The following is a 20,266-nucleotide window of genomic DNA, read 5'->3' as shown; positions in this document are numbered from 1 at the left end:
CTTAAATGATGTGATAGAAATCCCAATAATATAAGCCGTACTATTTTATTGGCTAATTGGAAGATGGGCACAAAATCTCAGTAATTTGACCAGTTAAACCTTCATTTCTCAAATAATTTCAGAATTTTGAAGATACAAGATCTAGCCATCTACAAAGTACATCATATGAAACTTGAATTTCTGATGTAATTAGAAATACAGCCCACTAACAGTATGATAGTGTATAATCGCATTAAATAAATATTTGATTGTATCACCTTGTGAGATTCTCTCTTGCTCTTTCCTCAAGTATTTGGGTTTGTGATCACCTTTTTGATATTTTTTTCCTCTCATTCCTTAGATGTGTTGGTCAGTTTGAAAATACTTTCTCATTATGATATCTGGGTTTTTCTTTTTTGCTAGAGCTGGAAGAACCTATTAGAATGTTCTTAATACTGTATTTACTTCGGTGTATGGCACGTTATGGACAGCTTCACCCCTTAAAAAAGAAAGGGAGTGGGGTCAAATTAGGACAGGTCTCCAAGTTCTGCGCTGAGGTCAAAGTCCAGGAATAAGAATCTTTTAGGAATTCCAGGAGAAAGCCCATATAACTCTGTATTTAACCACAAATTTTAATTATGAAGTGCAAAATGAGATGTACTCGCATAATTTCGGTATCTGGACAGAGGTGCTTGGTGCTATTTTTGACGCTCTATGGACAGCGGCCACCCCTACGGCGACACCCGGTGCCCCCCCCGACGGGGACAGCCCCCGTTCCTTGTCTCTTTCCCGTCAGAACCCGTGGGGGCACCTGCCGGCCCTGCCCGAACCAGCCAAACTGTGACCGGGGCGGGGGCGGCAGCGGGGGGGGGGGGGGGGTCGGCTCTGCCCCTCCCGCGCACACGCGCGCTCGGCGGCGCGCGGGCAGCGGCCTCGGCGCGGCGGGTGCGCCTGCTCGGCGCGCGCTGACGTGCGGCGGCCGCCGCGAGGCCGGCGGGCGGCGGGGGGAGGGGAGCAGGCCGCGCGCGCTCGCGCCCCGCCGCCCGGCCCAGGCTGTGATTGGTGCAGGCCCGGGCCCGGCGGCCCCGAATGCCAGGCCGCGGCGGAGCGGTCCTGCGGGCCGAGCCGCCCCCCGCACCCGGGCCCCGGCGCGGCCGCCCGGCGCGGGGACCCGCACAGGTGAGCCGAGGCGTCGGAGCCGGGCCGGTGGTGGGATGGGGACAATGGAGGCGGCTAGGCCTCACCGCAGGCCGCGCCCGAGGCCTGCCAGCGGCGCCGCGGCCACCGGCGGGCCCGGCCGGGGCTGCCGCTCAGCGGGGCGGCGGGACTCGGCCGCCAACGGCTGCTGCCGCGCCGGGCGGGCGCGGGCGGGCGGCGCCGGCGGGCCCTGCGGCTGAGGGGCCTTTTTGGGCGGCCAGAAAATGGCGGACAACAAGATGTCGGCCGGCGGGGCGGGGAAGGCTGCGGCTCCGCGGGCCGTCGCGCCGCCGGGACAGGGGTTATCCCCGCCTCCCCGGCCGCCGCGGGACACTCGGGCCGCGGGGCAGGAGCCTGGCGTCGGCCTGAGACGCGCAGGCGGGGCCGCTGCCCCGAGGGGAGGCCGCGGGGTGCGGCGGTCCGGTGCCTGCGCCCCCGCTGCGGGCGGCATCTCCTGCCCGCTCTGCGGGTCCTTTGTCTCCGCGCCCCCGCCCCTCCTCCGCCTGGCCGCGGCGGGCGTCGCCCAGCGCCGGGGATGGGGCGGCCGGGGCCGCTGCCGGCCGCTTTCCGGCTGAGTCAGGCGGGCGGGGGAGGCTCCGCGCGGGGCTGCCCGGCCGGCTTTGCGGGCCCGCCCGCCCCGCCACGCTCCCGCCGCCCGGCGGCGCGCCCGCTCCGCGAGCACGCGCGGGGGCCGGTGGCGCCGCGCAGCCCCGAGCCCGGGGCCGTTCCGCGGGGGTCGCCCCTTCCCCGGCCGCGGTTTTTCTGACGGGACGTTTTGTTATCGCCGGGGCTGTCACATCTAGATGTGAATTTGCCCATTTTATTAATTTATTTAAAAGCTTTAAGCGCGTTCCGGGCTGTAAGACAAAGCGTCTTCCATTGGTTTTGTCTCTGTTATTTTAAACGGATTTAGCGTGCGGATGGTTTTATAGGTGACCACAGCAGAACACTTTAAGGTGGATATTTGACGTTTTAGTACCCAGTCTTCTTCTGCAAAGGGCTCGTGTCGTTCTGCACATCAGTTTATGAAGTGGCCTCTTCTGCTTAACATCTCTGCCCAAGTAGGGTTTTCTCATTGAATTTCTATTGGTTCCTGCATTAAAAATCACGAGGGAAAAAAAAAAATAACCTAAAGTATCTTGAGTGGAGGATAATTCTCTTGTGTTTTTATTGAACTTGAATGTTAAGAGATAAGATAATTAGAAAACATCTGGTTTGGATTTTTCGATTACATATAAGCTGATTTATTGTGTCACATTACTCTATATCTGAGTTTGGTCCTTTTGGTTTAACTGAAGTGTCATATGCAGCTTACCAATATTTGAAAAACCTGACAAAGCGTGATGTTGTGTTTTGTTTTACTTTATGTAAACAAGACTTAAATGTTATTTAAAAGAAATTCACTATTTTAAAAGGGTGCTTAAGGATGTGTAAACTCAGGGGATGCTTTGCATTTGAAAACCACACTGATTAAGATATAACAAAGTGTATTAAAGACATGGTCTTTATGTAGATTTAGTAGGTTGTAATTGGCATTTTGTATAAATATTTTTTTTCTGTGTTATCAAAGTTTTAAATATAACAACAATGGCCAGAAGCCAGCATGTTGAATGAGAGCTTCGTTGTACCTCTGGGTACAAAAATGAAACCCTTTTTTTCCTGGAAAGGGTAGAAGTGCTGAGACATTCATATTTTGCCCCCCTCTTCAAAATACTTCGCTGAAGATCTCTCAAGTTAGGATGTCTTCTGAAAGCTTTCTCAAATAAAATTAAAATATTAATGCTTTTTTATGATGCCATTTTTATGTGAAGGCTAAGCTAAGAATAGACCAACTTATATACACAGAAGAATGTTTCTAAGGGCCTGGGCCTTAACCAGTTTTTTATTTGAGCATTGTTATTAAAAATAAGTCATCTTAGTTGTTGGCAGTTTGGGACTACCTATCTTTGATTTTTAAAAATACCATTTACAGTACTGTTCCTGCCTGGAGACAGACATGTATGCCTTTTTTTTACTCTAAATTTCACTGCTTGGTCTCAGCTGAGCCCTGTCTAAGGAAGAGCTTTGGCATAAAGAACTGAAATAGGTTAAAATCAACATTGTCCTGAAGCTGCTTAGAGTGAGAACTGCATTTTTCAAAAAACCAAAACAATAGCAGATAGACACATATTTTAAAACTGCTCTGGCATTTTCAGTTTAGGTTTCATGCAGTTGTTCATTTTGAGATTTATCATAATGTATTCCTTTCTGGTGCAGGATAGTATGCTGTAAGTTAAATCAATGAAAATATTAATAGAATATTCACTGATATTATTTTATTGGCTAATGGAGTATTTTCACAGTATTTTCTTCTGAATATACAGAGAAGGAGGGGAATTGGGAGCTAAAGCTTGCACAGTGCATGCAAATCTAACTGAGGGCTGATTAAATTTTCCATGAGGCCTTTTGTCAGACTTTTTTAATAATACAGAGGAGTTCATCCACAGCCACTGGAAAAGAAAATCAGCTTTGGCACTTCTCTTAAATTCAGTGCACTATGCAGCTGTTTCAAAACTTACCTATAATTAAACATAATGTTCAATTGCATTTGCACATTGAAATTTATTTTGAAATGTCTGATAGCTAGAAAATTGTGAAAGATCAAAAAAATTGATACTCCCAGTCATGTCCAACATGTATTTCTTGCTTCTACAAGCAGCTACAGGTTGTTTAAGGCAAAGTTTCTGCTTCGAGATAGTTACCTGTAAGTAGAGTGAGGAAGTTGAAGATTTAGGCATTTCTTGTGCTTATTGCTCCTAGAAATCAAGTAATGCCGAAGTCTGTTCCTCTGTTCTAGGCAAGGCAGTAACCAAAGATTTCCATTAAAAAAACATGACCAAGATCTGTTTCGTTGTTTGGTTTCACTCAGGTAATTCTTTTGACTACTGTAGTTCTGCTCATGGATGGGAACATTGTTAGGAGTTGGCTTCACAAAAGCATAAAATAATGAAGTGAATAATATGATGTACTGCTTGCTTTTTTCTTGAAGTTTCAGATAAATCTCTGTTTATCAGTGTGATGTATTCATCTGGTACAGTAAATCAACACTATAACACTATTCAATATAAATTCTGATTTTGCTTTTATTGCAGTTACTTGTGAATGAACTTAGCTGAATATGGATCCAGGTGGTGGAAGTCTTGGATTGCAAACACAAGAATCCAAAATGCCTCACACTATGATTATGCAGGATTTTGGTAAACATTTTCATTATTAAACATTAATAAATACAAACAATTTTAAGGTGGTGTATAATATGTCTTTGTATACTTTGGTTGCTGATCTTGAAATAGTCGCTTATTCCAAAATACTGAAATCATTCTAAAAAAAAAAAGTAGTTAAGTCTGTGGCCCAAAGTGCTCTAGATGAGACAGAAAATGTTGTCTGGAGTTGAGTGGTTTTGTGGTGCATTTGCTTCTGCTTGAAGTCACGTGGACTAGTTGTTCCATCTCCAACATACAGGAGATGGAAATACCATCCAGGACAGGATGTAAACAGCACCCCAGCTTCTGTGTGATTGCCTGGGGTCACTGTCTCCAGTTTTCCTGTAGGGTATTTCAGTACATGTGGGAACAACAGATGACTCATTACATAGACAACAGTTTACAGATTTAGCTAAATCTGTGTGTTCACATGTGCTTAGAAGTCTCTCAAGAACATCAGTCTGTACTGATGTAAGAATATGTTCTAAATTGATTTTTTTTTAAATTAATACTGTTCCTTTTGGTGACAATAATAAATAATCTCAGCAATTTTGAAGGTTTAGAGAAAGGACAGCAAGAAATCTTGACTTTTTTCTTTTTGTGTCTCCATTTCTGCATTATGTCAGGAGATGACCTTCTCAGGTATTGAGAAAGGCCATGTCTTTGTTCTAGCATGAATTAATATCCCTCGGAGTGTGCCCAAATAATTGCATTTGCAGTACAGTGCTGAGTAACTTTAACTTTTTTTTTGTTCTGATGAGAACCCTGAGTCTTCTGTTCATTGAGATTAAAACTGCTATTTATGTGTGTGTTAAAATAATTCACTGTGCGTTCTTTTTAATGTTTAGAAAAATAGTCTGCAAATGTGACTGGCCAGTCAAGTCTGTTAATGAAAAACAGGTTTCTGCTTCTAGCAATTCCTTGCAATGTGGCAAGTTGTTGGAAATTGTACTATAAATATTGCATACAACTGTTTTTACATTTTAATCAAGGCCCATGCAGTCTAAAGGATGAGAGTTCTTTTATTGTAACAGTGATTAATGTATTGTTACCACACAGTATCATGCAGGAATTCTGTGAAGGTGCAAATTGCTGCTGTAATTGAACGTTTTCTAGCTGGAACTAAAAGATGAAATTGCAAACTGGCCTTGAGTTTTTAACATACCAGCATTGTAAAACCTAAATTTGGGGCAAACTCCAGATTATGACTTAACGAAGTGGCATGTTTTATTTTTCTCAGTTTAAGGAATGCAGGCTGCTTTGAGTAGTCTTTATTGGGTGAAATGCAAAATGTGGATTGTTGAGAAGTAACAGATTTGTACATGCTTATCTATACAATTATTCCATTCCTTAGATAAACTAATTGCCAGTGCAATAATTTTAACCTTTTTCTCCTCATTCATAATTGTTTCACAGTGGCTGGAATGGCTGGTACTGCTCATATTGATGGAGACCACATTGTTGTCTCAGTCCCTGAAGCTGTCCTAGTGTCTGATGTTGTTACTGATGACGGAATAACTCTTGATCACGGCTTGGCAGCTGAAGTTGTCCAAGGACCAGACATCATCACTGAAACTGATGTTGTAACAGAAGGTGTAATTGTTCCTGACTCCGTTTTGGAAGCTGATGTTGCTATTGAAGAAGCTTTAGATACCAGTGATCATGTTTTGACTTCTGATCTAATAACAGAAACGGTTCAGGTTCCTGATCAGGTGTTTGTGGCTGACCTAGTTACGGGTCCTGATGGACATTTGGAGCACGTGGTGCAAGACTCTGTGTCAGGAGCCAACTCGCCTACAATGGTTTCAGAAGAAGTTCTTGTGACGAACTCTGATTCTGAAGCAGTCATCCAAGCAGCTGGTACTGTTCCCGGCTCCACGGTGACTATAAAAACAGAAGACGATGATGATGGCAAAAGCACATCTGAAGACTACTTAATGATATCTTGTAAGTGAAACAAAGGTAGATATGAACAGGAGATTACCTGAAGTAGAAGTGGTCTAGTGGGCAGAAGTTACTCTAGCTGGACTCCTGCTGCTTTCTGCCCTGGAACTCTCAGTAGTGTCTGTTGCCCTGTTAATTCTTGGTGTTGGGATTTGGGTTTTCTTGATGAGAAGTCTGTTATCGCTAATACAGCAAGAAAGAGAACGACATTCATGCTGTTCAGTGAATGATTATGTATTTTTGTGTTTCTGAAATTAGATATTCCTGAAAATTAAGAAATACACGTTGGAAAGTTAAACATTCCACATATTTTGAGTATAGTACTTTTTTAAAAATATGCAGGTATGTTACCATGCTATGTAGATTTGTGTGAAAACAACAGGTCTACTCAAAAGAATCCAACAAAGAAATAGGCTTTTAAGTATCTGACTCCTGAAGTTTTCTCTTCTGTATCCACAAAATATTGTTTGTTTAGTTCTGCTAAAAATTATAATAGGCATTTTTTTGTATGTTGTGCTGTTCTGGACTGAACTTGACATTAAGGGCTTGGTTGTCCCTCTTAACACTGGCAGTGGCTGCCCATTTCAGTTTCCACACATTCAGCTCTGTGGAAACTATATGGTCCTATACTGCTCGTTGAGTGAGAGCTACTGACAGGGCTTTAGGCAGACTGTGTTTCTTTGGCGGTTAAATTATACTCAAGATACCAGTTGTTACTGTTACGCAAATTGGATAAAATGTATGAGAGTTCATTTGAGATTTTTGACTTCTCCAAATTAATTATTGAAATGTGAGTAGGTCAAAGCAGATTTTACTTAGTCAGAAGCAGTATGTTTAAAAAATTGGCAATACCAAGTGTGTCAAAGTATCAATCTGTTCACAGCAAGCTGCATTTATTAAAAGTTTCAAAGCAGAGGACATGTCTGATTAGAGATTATAATGATTTCAATATTTTGTAGCATTTATGTCCCTTATGCAAAATATCTTTTTGGTATTAAATATCCAGTAATGGGTTTTTTCATCATTCTATCATTACTGCAATGCTATATGTTACTAATAGAAGTCAAAGGTTTTTTTTGAAAGAGAACCAAAAAAACCTCAGTCTAAAACCAAATTAGACCTACAACATAGAAATTCCTGTGTGTTTGTAAATGAAGGAACACTGTTCTTACAGTCAGTTGTTTCACTGAAAAAATTCCTCCTTTCTGACAGAGTACTTACGATGAGTTGTATTCTGTAACTGCGGTATTTCCAACTGCACCTTTGTAATTGTAAGTAAAGTCATCTTTGGAATTCCTTCTCCGGTAGATAAGTGTGGTTGCTAACGATGAGTGCGGCTCTTAGGCCAGACAGCTGTGGCTGATCCGTTTATAGTTTGGGTAGGTGCTTTCAAGCCTACCAATGGCTTTTGCAGTGTTTCAAAGCCAGTTTGAGACCTGGTTCTCAGCAAATTAGATTTTTATATCTGTATAATCATGATGTGCAGAGTAACCACAGTTGGAAGCTGCACTGTTAATCTAGAGTTTTAGGTAATCATTTTAGACAAACTAAGTCTCTTGCCTCCTCTAAGTTTTGAGGCTGTTATGCCAGCTTGAACCAACAAAGTATCTGCTATTCATTTTTATCAGAAAAAATTATTCAGTCTTATGAATTTTGTTTCTTTGTGGGGTTTGTTTAGTGGTTTTAAATTAGCCTTAAATTTGTATGTTTATGAAGATAATCTGTTGCGTAGAATAGATAAATGCCTCAGTTTATCAAGGAGTTTAAAACCCATTATATTTACATATATTTTTTAATTAAATGTTCAGTAAATATTTTTAATTTTATGGTATTTATTTTGGGGTTCATGTATAGGACTGTTTAATTTTTTTATAATGTAATGATAGTTTTGAAGAATCTCAACATATTTAGCATCTAAAAAGAGGGGAGATAAAGTGACAGATAATGCCTGTTGGGAAAACATGTGGAACACATTTTGGGAACTTCTAAAATACTACATTTTTAGGGTGTGAAGTTGAGCTGAGTGTGGAATTTTTACTTATCTGACTCTTTTGTTGGGAGTTATGGTTTAAATATACTGAAAGGTGATTTTTCACCACTTTGAGCTGAAATTCTCGTGTAGATATTTTATATGCTTTTGGTAATTATATTTTTGTGTAAACACTATTTGGAAAATAATATTTGTCTTGATAGTTGTATAAACTAGCTGTGTATGATTTTGTAATTGGAGATTTTCACTAGAAGATTGTTGCCACTCCACTATCTCAGTGCAGACGAGTTCAGCTTTTTAAAATCAGCCTTACAAGTATAAGACTTAGAAGTCTTTTTTTGGTACGTTTACAACACCCGCCAGAAGGCCTGATTAAAAGGGACCTGTTAAAAAGGAAATTAATATAAAACAAATGTATATGGTGTGACACTGAACCCAAGCCATCTCCTAGCGAGGTGGGCAGATGATGAGCAGTACATCCCGTGTTGCCAGGGAGGAGTTGGCACCCGTGTTACTGAACGCCTGCCCTTTTTTGTTTTTCAGGTTTGCGATATTCAGAGCCCCGGCGGATTGCCAGCCCCCGATCCCTGCGCTGGCCCTGCATGCACTATGCTGGTGACCCCACACCCACAGCGAACAGCTGGAGCTGGCCTAGGGTAAGGTACCGTGCCCCCGCCGCCGCCTTTGTAGTGTCTTACAGTAGTCTTTGCTCAACGTTTGAATAGTAATACTCCTATACTGTAACCTACGGGATATAAAATAAGTATATCGGACATTAGAAAAAGATGAGAAACTGTAAAACCACGGGACTTCTCTTGCCCTGGTGTTATCCCTGTGGGCTCCTCTGGTGGGTGTGATATCACCAGCATAGCGCGGGCTGAGGCATCACATGAATTGGGAGCTGGCAATCCACGGTGAATCTGGACATCACACACCTGAAAACAGCCAAGCGAGGTAAGTTTCAAGTTGGAAGTGTGCTGAGTTTTCCTTTAAACCTTGTTTATTCAGGAGGATTCAGCATGTATTTATGAAAGTTCTCTGTTGTGTTTTTTCAGTTAATTGTAAGTGATGAGATAATAATATGTGGTATTTCTGGTAGGTGAGTCAGATCTGGAAGACACTTTCATATTCGGTAGACATAAAGTAAGCATTCTTGTTCCTGGGAACTATTATCGGGCAAATTCATCAGATAATTTAGCACTGGTGTGTTAGCGGTCTGTGATTGAAGTCATCATACTTAGAGAACAGAGTATTTTCACGATCTATTTTTTAAAAAAAGGCTGAATACTTTGAAACTCCACAAAGATTACATGTCCTGCTGTGTTGATTGTTTTCCCCTTACCTAAACATATTTAAAAAATTGATTTGCACCATGAAATTTACTTCATATAAGACAGCAATTTAAGCAATAGCAGTTGCTGATTCAGTGTCTTGTGTTGCTGAGGTATTTGAAACAAAAGGCAACATCTTACAAATGGCAATCTGTATCACTGTCATTTTCCCAATCCGGTTTATATGTTTCAAATTTTGTTACACTTTGCTTTTCGTTTTTTAGAAAAGTGATTCCAAAGGCTCTGGATACACAGGTTTCCTGATACATTTCCATTACTTTTGCTTAAATTGTACAGACTGAAGATCTTTGAAAAAACACAGGATGGTTAATGGTGTGGGAGTAACCACTAGTTTTAAAAATAATGAGTTTGCCCCTCTGAGCCAGGGCTCCCTTTTTTTTTTTAAAGGATATTAAAGATGTGGGGGCTTTACTTGAAATGGTAAAATGCAGCATGTGAGCATACATGCTGTATTCATGTATTTTACTTAATAAGTTTGGCTGAAAATATTCTTATAAAAAGTGAAAAATGTATCTTTCTTTTAGTTCATGTAATCTTTGTTATATTGCAATTGATGTCCTGGTAAGGCAATTAATCTAAAATTGTGTGTTTATTCTTATTTCACTAGATATGTAGTTGTTTACAGTCATTGTTACCCAATACTAGTTAAATGATTGGAAATTTGTGCCATAAAAAAAACTTACCACATGTATGTGATTACTCCACTGTTTAGTAGGAAGTTGCTATTGTTAAATAACCTTCTAGTATGGAAATAATCACTATGTTAATTTGATACTGGACTATGTTTATAAAATTTATGAGTTTAGAAACAGTTGATGATACTTGAGTTGCAGATTTGAAAATAACTTTACTACCACTTCTAAAATTACAGTAACAGCTTACAGTTAGTGATTTCTTCCACCCAGCCTTTAAATATTATTTCTGGGTTTTGGCAGCATGTCTAATCATAAAACTGTACATGTAATCACTCCTGCCTTGTACTATTAGTTACTTCCTTCAGAGACTCACACATGCAGTTGAAATGTTCATTGTGCAAAAATTAAATGTATGCGTATCGTTTTGAAAAGTATGGATAAGAAACTTTTATAAATGTTAAAAGCCACGCAGAAAACAAAATGGTCTTCAAAAAATGAAGACATACTAAATGTATGGGAATACTTTTACCAAGATAGGTATCTTGTAGTGTCTTCCCTTCTCCTGTTAATGCATAATCCTCTCTTCTAATAACCTGTTTCTGGTAGCATGAAAAATTTGAGTTAGCAGATGCAACAACACTCCCATACTGGATATAAGGATGTACTCATAACCTGATGCTGAAAACGGGAGTGTCCAAGGAATAGGGCAGCTCCTCTGCCAGGGCTTCCTCGTCTGTGCTGCTGTAGTTTTGTCCTCAATTACTTCTGTACTTTTCTGATGCAGTCTAAGATTTGTGAAACAGATGTCAGGTTCCTCAGGGTGGGGATGGAAAGTGGCGTTACTTGGACAGGCATTTCCGTGGAATCCTGTCCTAGTATGCACATATTTCATTAGGTATGCAGTAAATTGCACCTTCCGTGGATTGTATTAAATGCAGATTTTGCTATGCTTTGTGGAATTGCTCTATTCAGAGGACGGTGGTGGGTGTTCAGCACTGCCCAGCTCTGTGGTGGCTGTTGCACAGGAGCTCATTTTATCCACTGAGAAGTGTCTGGCAGTGCGTATGTCACGGAAGTCCAGTGGCCTCCCTATTGGCAATTTGGGTGTATATATAGACATCTATGTGAATACCCTTTTTACCACAATAGTGTTACTTCTACACTTTTTTAATAGTTTGAATGTAATTTTTGTGGTATAAATAAAAGGAGCATTTTGAATATATAGACCAGATGATCAGAGTGACTGGGTTGTATACATGAAGAATGAGAAGTCGTTTTCACATAGTAGTAGTTGGACTTTTCACTGTATCGTTTGATGAGCTGTATATTCCACAGTAATCTTCATTGATTCATATGTTTTCAAGTGATAAAGTGGATAAAATAATAATTTCTTCTAGGGGGAAGATGTAGTAAAATTTTTGATGCAAACTTCTTTCACTGGGAATGTTCTCTGAGTCATCACTCTTCAGAAGAGTTTCAGCTACTACATTTTAGTCAACAGTATCTTAGAGTAGTGAAACTTTTTGGGACTATTAGACTTTAACAGGCAATTCTGGGTTAATTTTTAACATTTTTTGGTTGAAAGTTTCATTTCACTTATTGATACAGTTTTGCTTTCTAAGTGTAATAGTTTCAGACGTAACCAATTGCTGCATTCTCTTTGATAAGCTCCCTCTTGTGTTCTCCATTCTCTAATTCTTGCTGCGTTTCCTGAGTTGCAGTAAAGCGACTGCTGAACTTCTGGAATCTCTGTTAAGTATCTTGAGATGAACTGTGTTGTAAAGGCTATTTATGAATATAAACCTTTACTGTGCATGGGGATAATGGTGCAGAAAATCATGCTACTGATTACTTCGACTATTAAAAAAGTTGTTTGAACCTCATCTTTATTCTCCTATCTTTACAGTGGATGATGTTGGAGAAAAATTGGACCATATAGGAAGCACTCCCTTGAAAATTAGTACTGAGGTGACAAACGATGATGTTGCTAAAGATGACGGGTTTGGTTCGGAAGTTATCAAAGTGTACATATTTAAAGCTGAGGCTGAAGATGATGTCGAAATAGGTACTTTTAAAATTCTGTGAATTCTTTCAATAGTCTGAAGTATTTCAGGGTCTTTCTGTTTGTTCTTAATTTCATGTAATCCACTGACTGCAACATTTTGTAGAATGTGACAGTTATGGAGGCTGCGCATATGTGGTAAATACTGGCTGTCTATTAGTCTCAAGTTCTCTTTTGAATAGCAGTATTTATTTTCAGGCAACCAAAGCCCAAATGTAGAAGTGCTGGGGTGTCTGCAGCTGTTTTTCAGCTGTTCCTTTCTCTGACATCTTTTGCAGTGTGATACAGTGTAGATTTTGGAGCCTGTTACTCAAGTCCTTCACTCGATTGCCAAAATATCAAACTTGCATAATTTTATGACAGTCATGGATGTCAAAACATTTAGTTGGAGTTTTATGAAATAGCTTTGTTGTAAATAAGAAAAAAATACTTAAATCTGCAATTAATCTTACCAGTGGCTTTTTTTACGCTTACTTAATGTGTTCAACTTCTTTTCATTAAAGGTGGGACAGAAATTGTCACAGAGAGTGATTTTCACAACGGGCATCCTGTAGCTGGAGTCATTGAACAAGGAGGTGTTGGTAGAATGCAGCGAGAAAAAATGGTTTACATGGCTGTTAAGGACTCTTCTCAGGAAGATGAAGATATTAGTAAGCATAATAAGAAACATTTTTGGTTCTCACGCAGTTTTGTACAACAATATAAACATCATATTCAAGGACTTCTTTAATTTTTCTGAAGGATTCTTCAGCCTGAAGTAGTAGAAAACTAAGCTCATCTTCCCTAAAAATAAAGAGCAGGCTATAATTATTTTAAAGTGATGTGGATAAATGCACTTTGTGCATACCATATGCAATAATTTCATTATTTATATTAAACTTAACATGTCCATGGATGAAGTTAATGAGGTTAGTCAAGTTTCTCATTTTTCTGTTTTCCTACTGTGAAGTGCCTTGTTTAATCAGCTTTCTGGCAAAGTGGCAAATAATGTTGTCAGTTGTTAATTTATAAGTTTGTATATTTGAATTTATGTTGTTTATTTATTTATATTTATCGATATGTGTTTTCTCTGTTTAAGGGACTTCTGAATAAGCAATGATCCCCTAAGGGAAGGGGTGGTTCTAAATGCCAAAGGAAAAAAAGTAATTTGTAATGGGTATCAGTCAGTGTGAGAGCAGATTAAATGAAGGAAAAATTAGGATGAGCAGATTAAAATTAAAGATGTATTATTCTCCTTTAATCCAGGCTGTGCTGAAATAGCAGATGAAGTTTATATGGAAGTTATTGTAGGTGAAGAAGAAGCTACATCACTTCCAGACACGCAGCTTGAAGACTCTGGCGTGAACAAAACTTTTGTCCCTGTTGCTTGGGCTGCTACCTACGGTAGGAATCTGTATCCCTGTTTTCTGAAAATCCCTTCCATTATTTTCTCCCTAATCTGTCTTCCAGAATCTCTGTGCAAATATTATAATCTCTCACCTTTCCCTGGGGGTCTGGAAGCAGCTCCTGTGATCTCTTAGCAGTGTCAGTTAGTGGAGTTGATTAAGCGATGTGAAAAGTGATTTTGACATAATTCATGACCTTTTACATATAAGGTCCATAGGTTTTTTGGAGTTCAAGATGAAGAAAACCATTCCATGTTTACATTGGTGGTTTTTTTCCAATACTGGCCTGTCAAACAGAGATTAGTAGTTGATTGTCTTGCATGTAATGAACAGATTGCTCTGTGTTGGGTTTGAAGTAGAAAGGAAAGCTGTTAAAAGAATTCTTACTCTGCTCTTGATTCTGGCTCAGATTTACAGAATGTGTGGGGTTTAATAGTTGTTTAAGTTGGCTGTTGAAGATTTTACAAAAAACAAGCATGGCCTTAAGTATTTTACATTAGCTAGGAGGAAGGGGAAGAAACTTTACACATTTATTCCTACTATTCCCTTTTTAAACACGTTCCTAATAATTTCAGTTTATATACCTTTTTTAAACCTGCTAGTCCTTCAGATTAGAAACAAAAAAAAAAAGGCAATCTGTTCTCTGCAGCCACGCTTCAAATAGAAGTGTCTTATCAGGATACATTGCAAATTCTGAATATTCTTTTATTTCGTATTTATTATTTTCTCAGATTTTGACATGTTAATTGTATATTAAGAGGGTATCAGGTCATCCATAGTTTACATTAGTCAGTTAAAATTCATTGGTGTAATATTTCTGAGCACAGGAGTTGGGCTGATAATTGGGTTTAGAACCACAGTCTTCTCCGTCTGCCAGAACTGTGTAGTGCATAGCAGCTGGTAAGGTGTAAGTCATCTTACCTGCCCAGTTCTCCAGAAAGATAAAGGACTTAAATCCCAAGAACAAATGGTGGATTTCAGATAACCTTGTTTCTCCATTGGTATTCAAGGTTATTGATGAGGTTAAAAGTTTGCAGGGACAGGGGTATTAATTCTGAGGAGCAGGGGAGTCAGCATAGTAAGCATGCAGACACAGCTTTAGTGGATATTAACTGCCACAAAGATGTGGTTTTATTTCCTGAGGCTCATAATTGCAAAATACTGAAGTGATTGTGAGCTACACGCCTCAGTTTGAATAGAGTTAAGCTGTTAGTTATTAGCTAAGTTAGCTTTCTCTCATTATCAGACTTTAAAAGCCATCACCATAAAAAGAATTTCAATTTATAATGATTAAAATACCATTTTCTGCAGGAGATGAAAGAAGGCTACCCAGAAGATACGAAGATGGTCAAGCGGCAGGTAAGAACATGTGACTGCCCTTGGTACAGCATTAAAACTGACTTTCTGTCTTCAAAAGTATATACATTTATTTGTTAGTTATCCTGATCAGTGAATGCAAAAAATTACCCATAATTGGGTAATTGAAGGACTCCACAGTCTTTCTCTTTTGAAATGAAGAGAATTCCAGATGTGCTGTAGGCATGCAGAGGGGGTGGGAAAGTTGGGAGGATCTGCCAGTTTTTTAATATAGTTTTGGAGTCAGAAAAGAGATAATGCGGTTGTTAAGAACTGAAACCAAGTTAAATCAAAGGAAACAACCAGCATAGCTGATAAGAAAATAATGTCTTGAGAAGTATGAGAAATCAAGGAATATATTTGAAAATTAATTAATGTTTAGGCAATTATATTCTAGACTTCTGCCAAAAAAAGAGATAGATAGTGCTTTATATTGGCACTCTTTTTTTAATACGTATATTCCTTGTAGAGGAATGGTCAATATTGTGTTTTTTTGAAGTAGATAGGCTGCTGTGCAATTCCACTCATCAGTCCCAAAGAAAAGCGTTGTTTAAGGTTTTTTATGGTGTCTAATTTTTGTTTCTAGGAAATAACTTGGATACACGATTAGAAAACAAAAACGGTAATGCAACACAATACCTGCAGATTTGTGATAGCATTAGCACTAATAGAGTGCTAAAACAAAAAACCAGGAAAAGGAGGAGAGGAGAGGCCAGGCAATGGCAAACAGGTAAACACTGTGCGGTGATGCTTATTGTCATGGAGTGGCACTTACTCCTGTACTATTCCTTTTTTTTTTTTAAAGCTGGTGCAGAATTGAAAAATCTAAATGGTGATTTGCGTATTTCCTGTGTCCTTCCCCCCTCCAATTCTGTGTATAGAAAATGTCATAATTTTTGCTATTCAAAGTCAGTTTGCTTAGGCCTGATGCAGTTCATTTGGATTTTGCAAGCTATTAAAAAGTAAGCATGGATATATTCACTGCACAGATGATACTACTGATCTGTTTGAGTAGTTTCTAAAACAAAGCTATGTAAACTATAGGTGCTGTGGATTGGTTGTTTTTAAACTACTGAACCATTCTGTGTTTGCTGCCAGTGTAAGTGCATGAATCTGAACAGCAGTTGGCTGATTTAAAACTTCTTAATGGGTAAATTTGTTTCCTTCATAACTTGTTTTTGTTTGTTTAAAAACAGCTGTTATAATAGGTCCTGACGGACAGCCCTTAACAGTTTACCCTTGTCATATTTGTGGGAAAAAATTTAAATCCAGAGGATTCTTGAAAAGGCACATGAAGAATCATCCAGATCATATGATTAAGAAGAAATACCAGTGCACAGACTGCGACTTTACAACTAACAAAAAAGTAAGTTTCCACAATCACCTGGAAAGCCATAAACTTATAAACAAAGTTGATAAAACCCATGAGTTTACAGAATATACAAGAAGATACAGAGAAGCGAGCCCCCTGAGTTCTAATAAACTAATTCTGAGGGACAAGGAGCCCAAGCTGCACAAGTGCAAATATTGTGACTATGAAACTGCAGAGCAGGGGCTGCTCAACAGACACCTGCTCGCGGTTCACAGCAAGAACTTCCCTCACGTGTGCGTGGAGTGCGGGAAGGGATTCCGGCACCCGTCGGAGCTGAAGAAGCACATGAGGACGCACACGGGGGAGAAGCCGTACCAGTGCCAGCACTGCGCCTTCAGGTGTGCCGATCAGTCCAACCTGAAAACTCACATCAAAACCAAACACGGGACTGATCTGCCCTTTAAATGTGAGCACTGTCCCCAGGCGTTTACAGACGAAAAAGAACTGCAGCAGCACATGGAGTTATTTCAAGGGCATAAGACTCACCAGTGTCCACACTGTGACCATAAGAGCACTAACTCAAGTGACCTGAAGCGACACATTATTTCGGTTCACACAAAGGATTTCCCTCACAAATGCGAGGTATGTGAAAAAGGCTTCCATCGTCCGTCGGAGCTCAAAAAGCATAGTGAGACCCATAAAGGTAAAAAGATACATCAGTGTAGACACTGTGACTTTAAAACATCAGATCCCTTTGTACTTAGTGGGCATATCCTCTCAGTTCACACCAAGGACCTGCCTTTTAAGTGCAAAAGATGTAAAAGAGGATTTAGGCAGCAGAATGAACTTAAGAAGCACATGAAGACCCACAGTGGAAGAAAAGTCTATCAGTGCCAGTATTGTGAATATAGCACGACGGATGCGTCAGGCTTTAAACGACACGTAATATCAATACACACAAAAGACTATCCACATAGGTGTGAGTATTGCAAAAAGGGATTCCGTAGACCTTCTGAAAAAAATCAGCATATAATGAGGCACCACAAAGAGGCCATAATGTAATAAATGATCTCCAGAAGGAAGCAATTTAGAAACTGTGATATGCTAATTGGGGACAAAAAAAAAATATCTCATGAACTGTTTCTCCTGGTTTCAAAGCTTGATATTAAATCATAACTTTACATTCTTTGTATTAAAAGTCTTAAAAGTATTAGGGTTGACAGGGATCTCATAGCCCTATGATTGTTGCTTATCAGAACCTAAAGAGCACTAGAGAATGCGGAAGGATGGATGAATGTCTTAAATTTGCAGAACGATGGATGAATGTCTTCAGATCAATAGTATTACACTTTGTTAAGCTGTAGAAGACAAAAGGAAGCGGATTGTGTTACCCATTGTGTCCGTAACAGCACTTGTCTCCAGTATAAAAACAGGTCAGGTATATGGTGGGATTGTTTGCAAAGGCAACCGAGTCCAGCTGCGTGTGCAGTTTGAGAGTCTTAGTCAGTCACTTGATCATAACGTTTTTAAACTGTGCCTGGAAGTTAAATTCCAGAACTGGTCAGATTTGGGGGGATTGTCTGGGGTTTTGTTGGTTTGGTTTTGCTTTTTTTTTTTTTTTTTTAACATTTCATTAGGAAACTGTTTTGTTTCCTTTATTAATTTAGGTCCAACAAGAATTTTTTTTTGTGGTTTTCAAAGCTGCTAACCTATTTTATTGCAGGATCTGATGTTTAAAACACAGCATTACGTTATGATCTCAAAGGTGGTGTTCTGGTGCTAGGATTTAAGATGTGTATGTATATAATTTCCCTTTTTTATCTGAACCTACAGTTGAATGTTGTTCAGTATGGCACATATAACAAAGTGAACTTTGAATTTGACTTTTTTGTTTTTAAGGATAAAATGAATGCAGCTCATAGTGTTGTGACTCAACACTAATTCTTTTTCTCGCTACTTTAAAATCTTCTCTAAAGAGAATATTTAAAACAAAGTTGAAAAAAGTAGGGTTTTTTTAATTAAAATTCAGAGTACTTAGAAGTTCCTTAGGGCAGTGTTCTTAACAGGTATGACTATTATCGTCCTACCACCTAATATGAAATTTTCAATATAGACATACAATTGCACCTTTTAATCAATTCTTTAAAAAAAAAAATCTATACCATACTATAAACGTGCATTTTCAATCTGTAAGAAAGTATATATGCAGTATTTAACCAGACAAACATGCTGCCACTAGAGTTTGGAGGTGGATCTTGAGTTTACAGTGTATACATTTAAAATATGCATCCCTTTAAACCAAGCTTTGTGTTAGCATGCTGCAAATCAAATGGCGCTTAATATAACAAGCTGGTCTAGGGCTATTTAATGAAAAACCTGTTCATAAATGTTATGCATATAATGTGTATTTTTTACTTTTTTAGTTGCTTCATGTTTGCACACAGCTGTTCACATGATAAATTGTAACTTCATGCTATATTGTGGCTTTGTGTTTCAGATAATGTTCATGTTTTGTTTTTGCACCAGATGAGAATCAGTTCTTTGAGAATAAATTTTTTTTTTATATTTCTAAACTTCAGAAAGTTAAATTTGGGAAATCTCTTAGAAAAATACGTGTTTTATGTGGCTGTAAAAATGATGTACACGCTGTAAAATAAGATTGTCACTGTTATGTGGGATTATTATTTCGAAATGTGTTACTCATCGTAACGGGCATACAATAAAACGCATCTCTTGCACTCCAAATTTTTTGGAGTTTGCTTTTCATTTATGGTGTTTAGGAAGGTCTCATTCTGCATGAATTTGCCTAAGATTTTTCATTGCATTATTCACTAATTAATATGTAATAATATTTCAGGTAAACAGGTTACTTGAGGTGTCTTTATCGGACTGTTGGGGTGAGAGTATTGGGTTTTTATTTGCCTAACCCTTAAAAGTTACAGGTAATGTGTTTGTGTGTATTTCTAAAATAATTATCAAATATGATACTAACATGCTTTGAAATTTTTTCCTTTAAGTAAAGAGAACATAAAACTTCTCACATATTTTGGGAAGAGCCAGGTAGGTTTTGTCTTTTTAGCTGTGTAATAAGAACAGCCTGCAAAATCAAATACTAAAAATATTGCTGTCTTAATTTCCCTCTCTCTTTGAACACTTGAATTATGATATCAGTAGTAACTACAAACTTGGAGTGCGTTATTAAATGACCCTTTGTCAAGGATCTCCCCTGGGCTTTTAGCCAGTGAACTTGAAGGTTTTGTATTAAAAACCAGAAACGATGCAGACATCAATCTATTAGTGGTTTTTTGGTGTATACTATTATTTTTGTATGCTCAGCAATTAGAGGAGGCGGCTGTAGAATTAAAAAAAATCTTAATAGATTAAAGTTGTGTTTTGTTGACTGTTTCAATGCTTTATTCCTGAACATTATATTGAATACATAGACTGAAGGAGTTTCCTCGTAGCAGACTGAAGACGCTCGTTTCTGACTCTCTGACATCTGTGCAGGCTCAGTTTCCCACTTCACAGATGGAATAGTCAGGTATGTGAGTATTTCACACATTTTATTACAGCAAAATTTGTGGAAAGATTCAGTCCCCCGTTGCCGTGGAGCACAGCACAGGATGTGGGGGCTAGAAATGGCAGCAATTAAACTTCTGGGCAGCTGGTGTTTGAGCCAGCGGTGTGAGAGTTGGAGCTGCTGCTCTGGAGCGTTGCCCTCAGCCCAGGGCCGTGCGGGACGCCGCTCGCTGCCCAGGGCTCAGCGCCGCTCTGCACCCTTGGGTTCCTGCTCTGCCCGCTCGTGCCGGGCC

At 39.4% G+C, this 20,266-nt stretch overlaps 1 protein-coding gene across 2 annotated transcripts; it reads left to right on the top strand.

The window, feature by feature from the left end:
* The first annotated feature begins 968 nt into the window (after positions 1–968).
* Positions 969–19,199, top strand: ZNF711 (zinc finger protein 711). Of its 2 annotated transcripts, none has more exons than XM_082061789.1 (9): positions 969–1,158; positions 4,308–4,412; positions 5,835–6,365; positions 12,246–12,404; positions 12,905–13,051; positions 13,647–13,784; positions 15,098–15,145; positions 15,729–15,764; positions 16,339–19,199. In XM_082061789.1, exons 2-9 carry the CDS (start codon positions 4,334–4,336, stop codon positions 17,514–17,516), a joined length of 2,316 nt encoding a protein of 771 aa, XP_081917915.1. In that variant the 5' UTR covers positions 969–1,158; positions 4,308–4,333; the 3' UTR covers positions 17,517–19,199. The 2 variants fall into 2 exon arrangements, with proteins under 2 accessions (XP_081917915.1, XP_081917914.1); XM_082061788.1 differs by having other exon boundaries at positions 15,729–15,872.
* Positions 19,200–20,266: the final 1,067 nt, after the last annotated feature.

This window comes from Streptopelia decaocto, assembly GCF_964273445.1.
Source record: "Streptopelia decaocto genome assembly, chromosome: 10".
Classification (NCBI taxonomy): Eukaryota; Metazoa; Chordata; class Aves; order Columbiformes; family Columbidae; genus Streptopelia; species Streptopelia decaocto.
The sequence above is the reverse complement of the archived record's forward strand: the minus strand, read 5'-3'. Positions and strand labels throughout refer to the sequence as shown.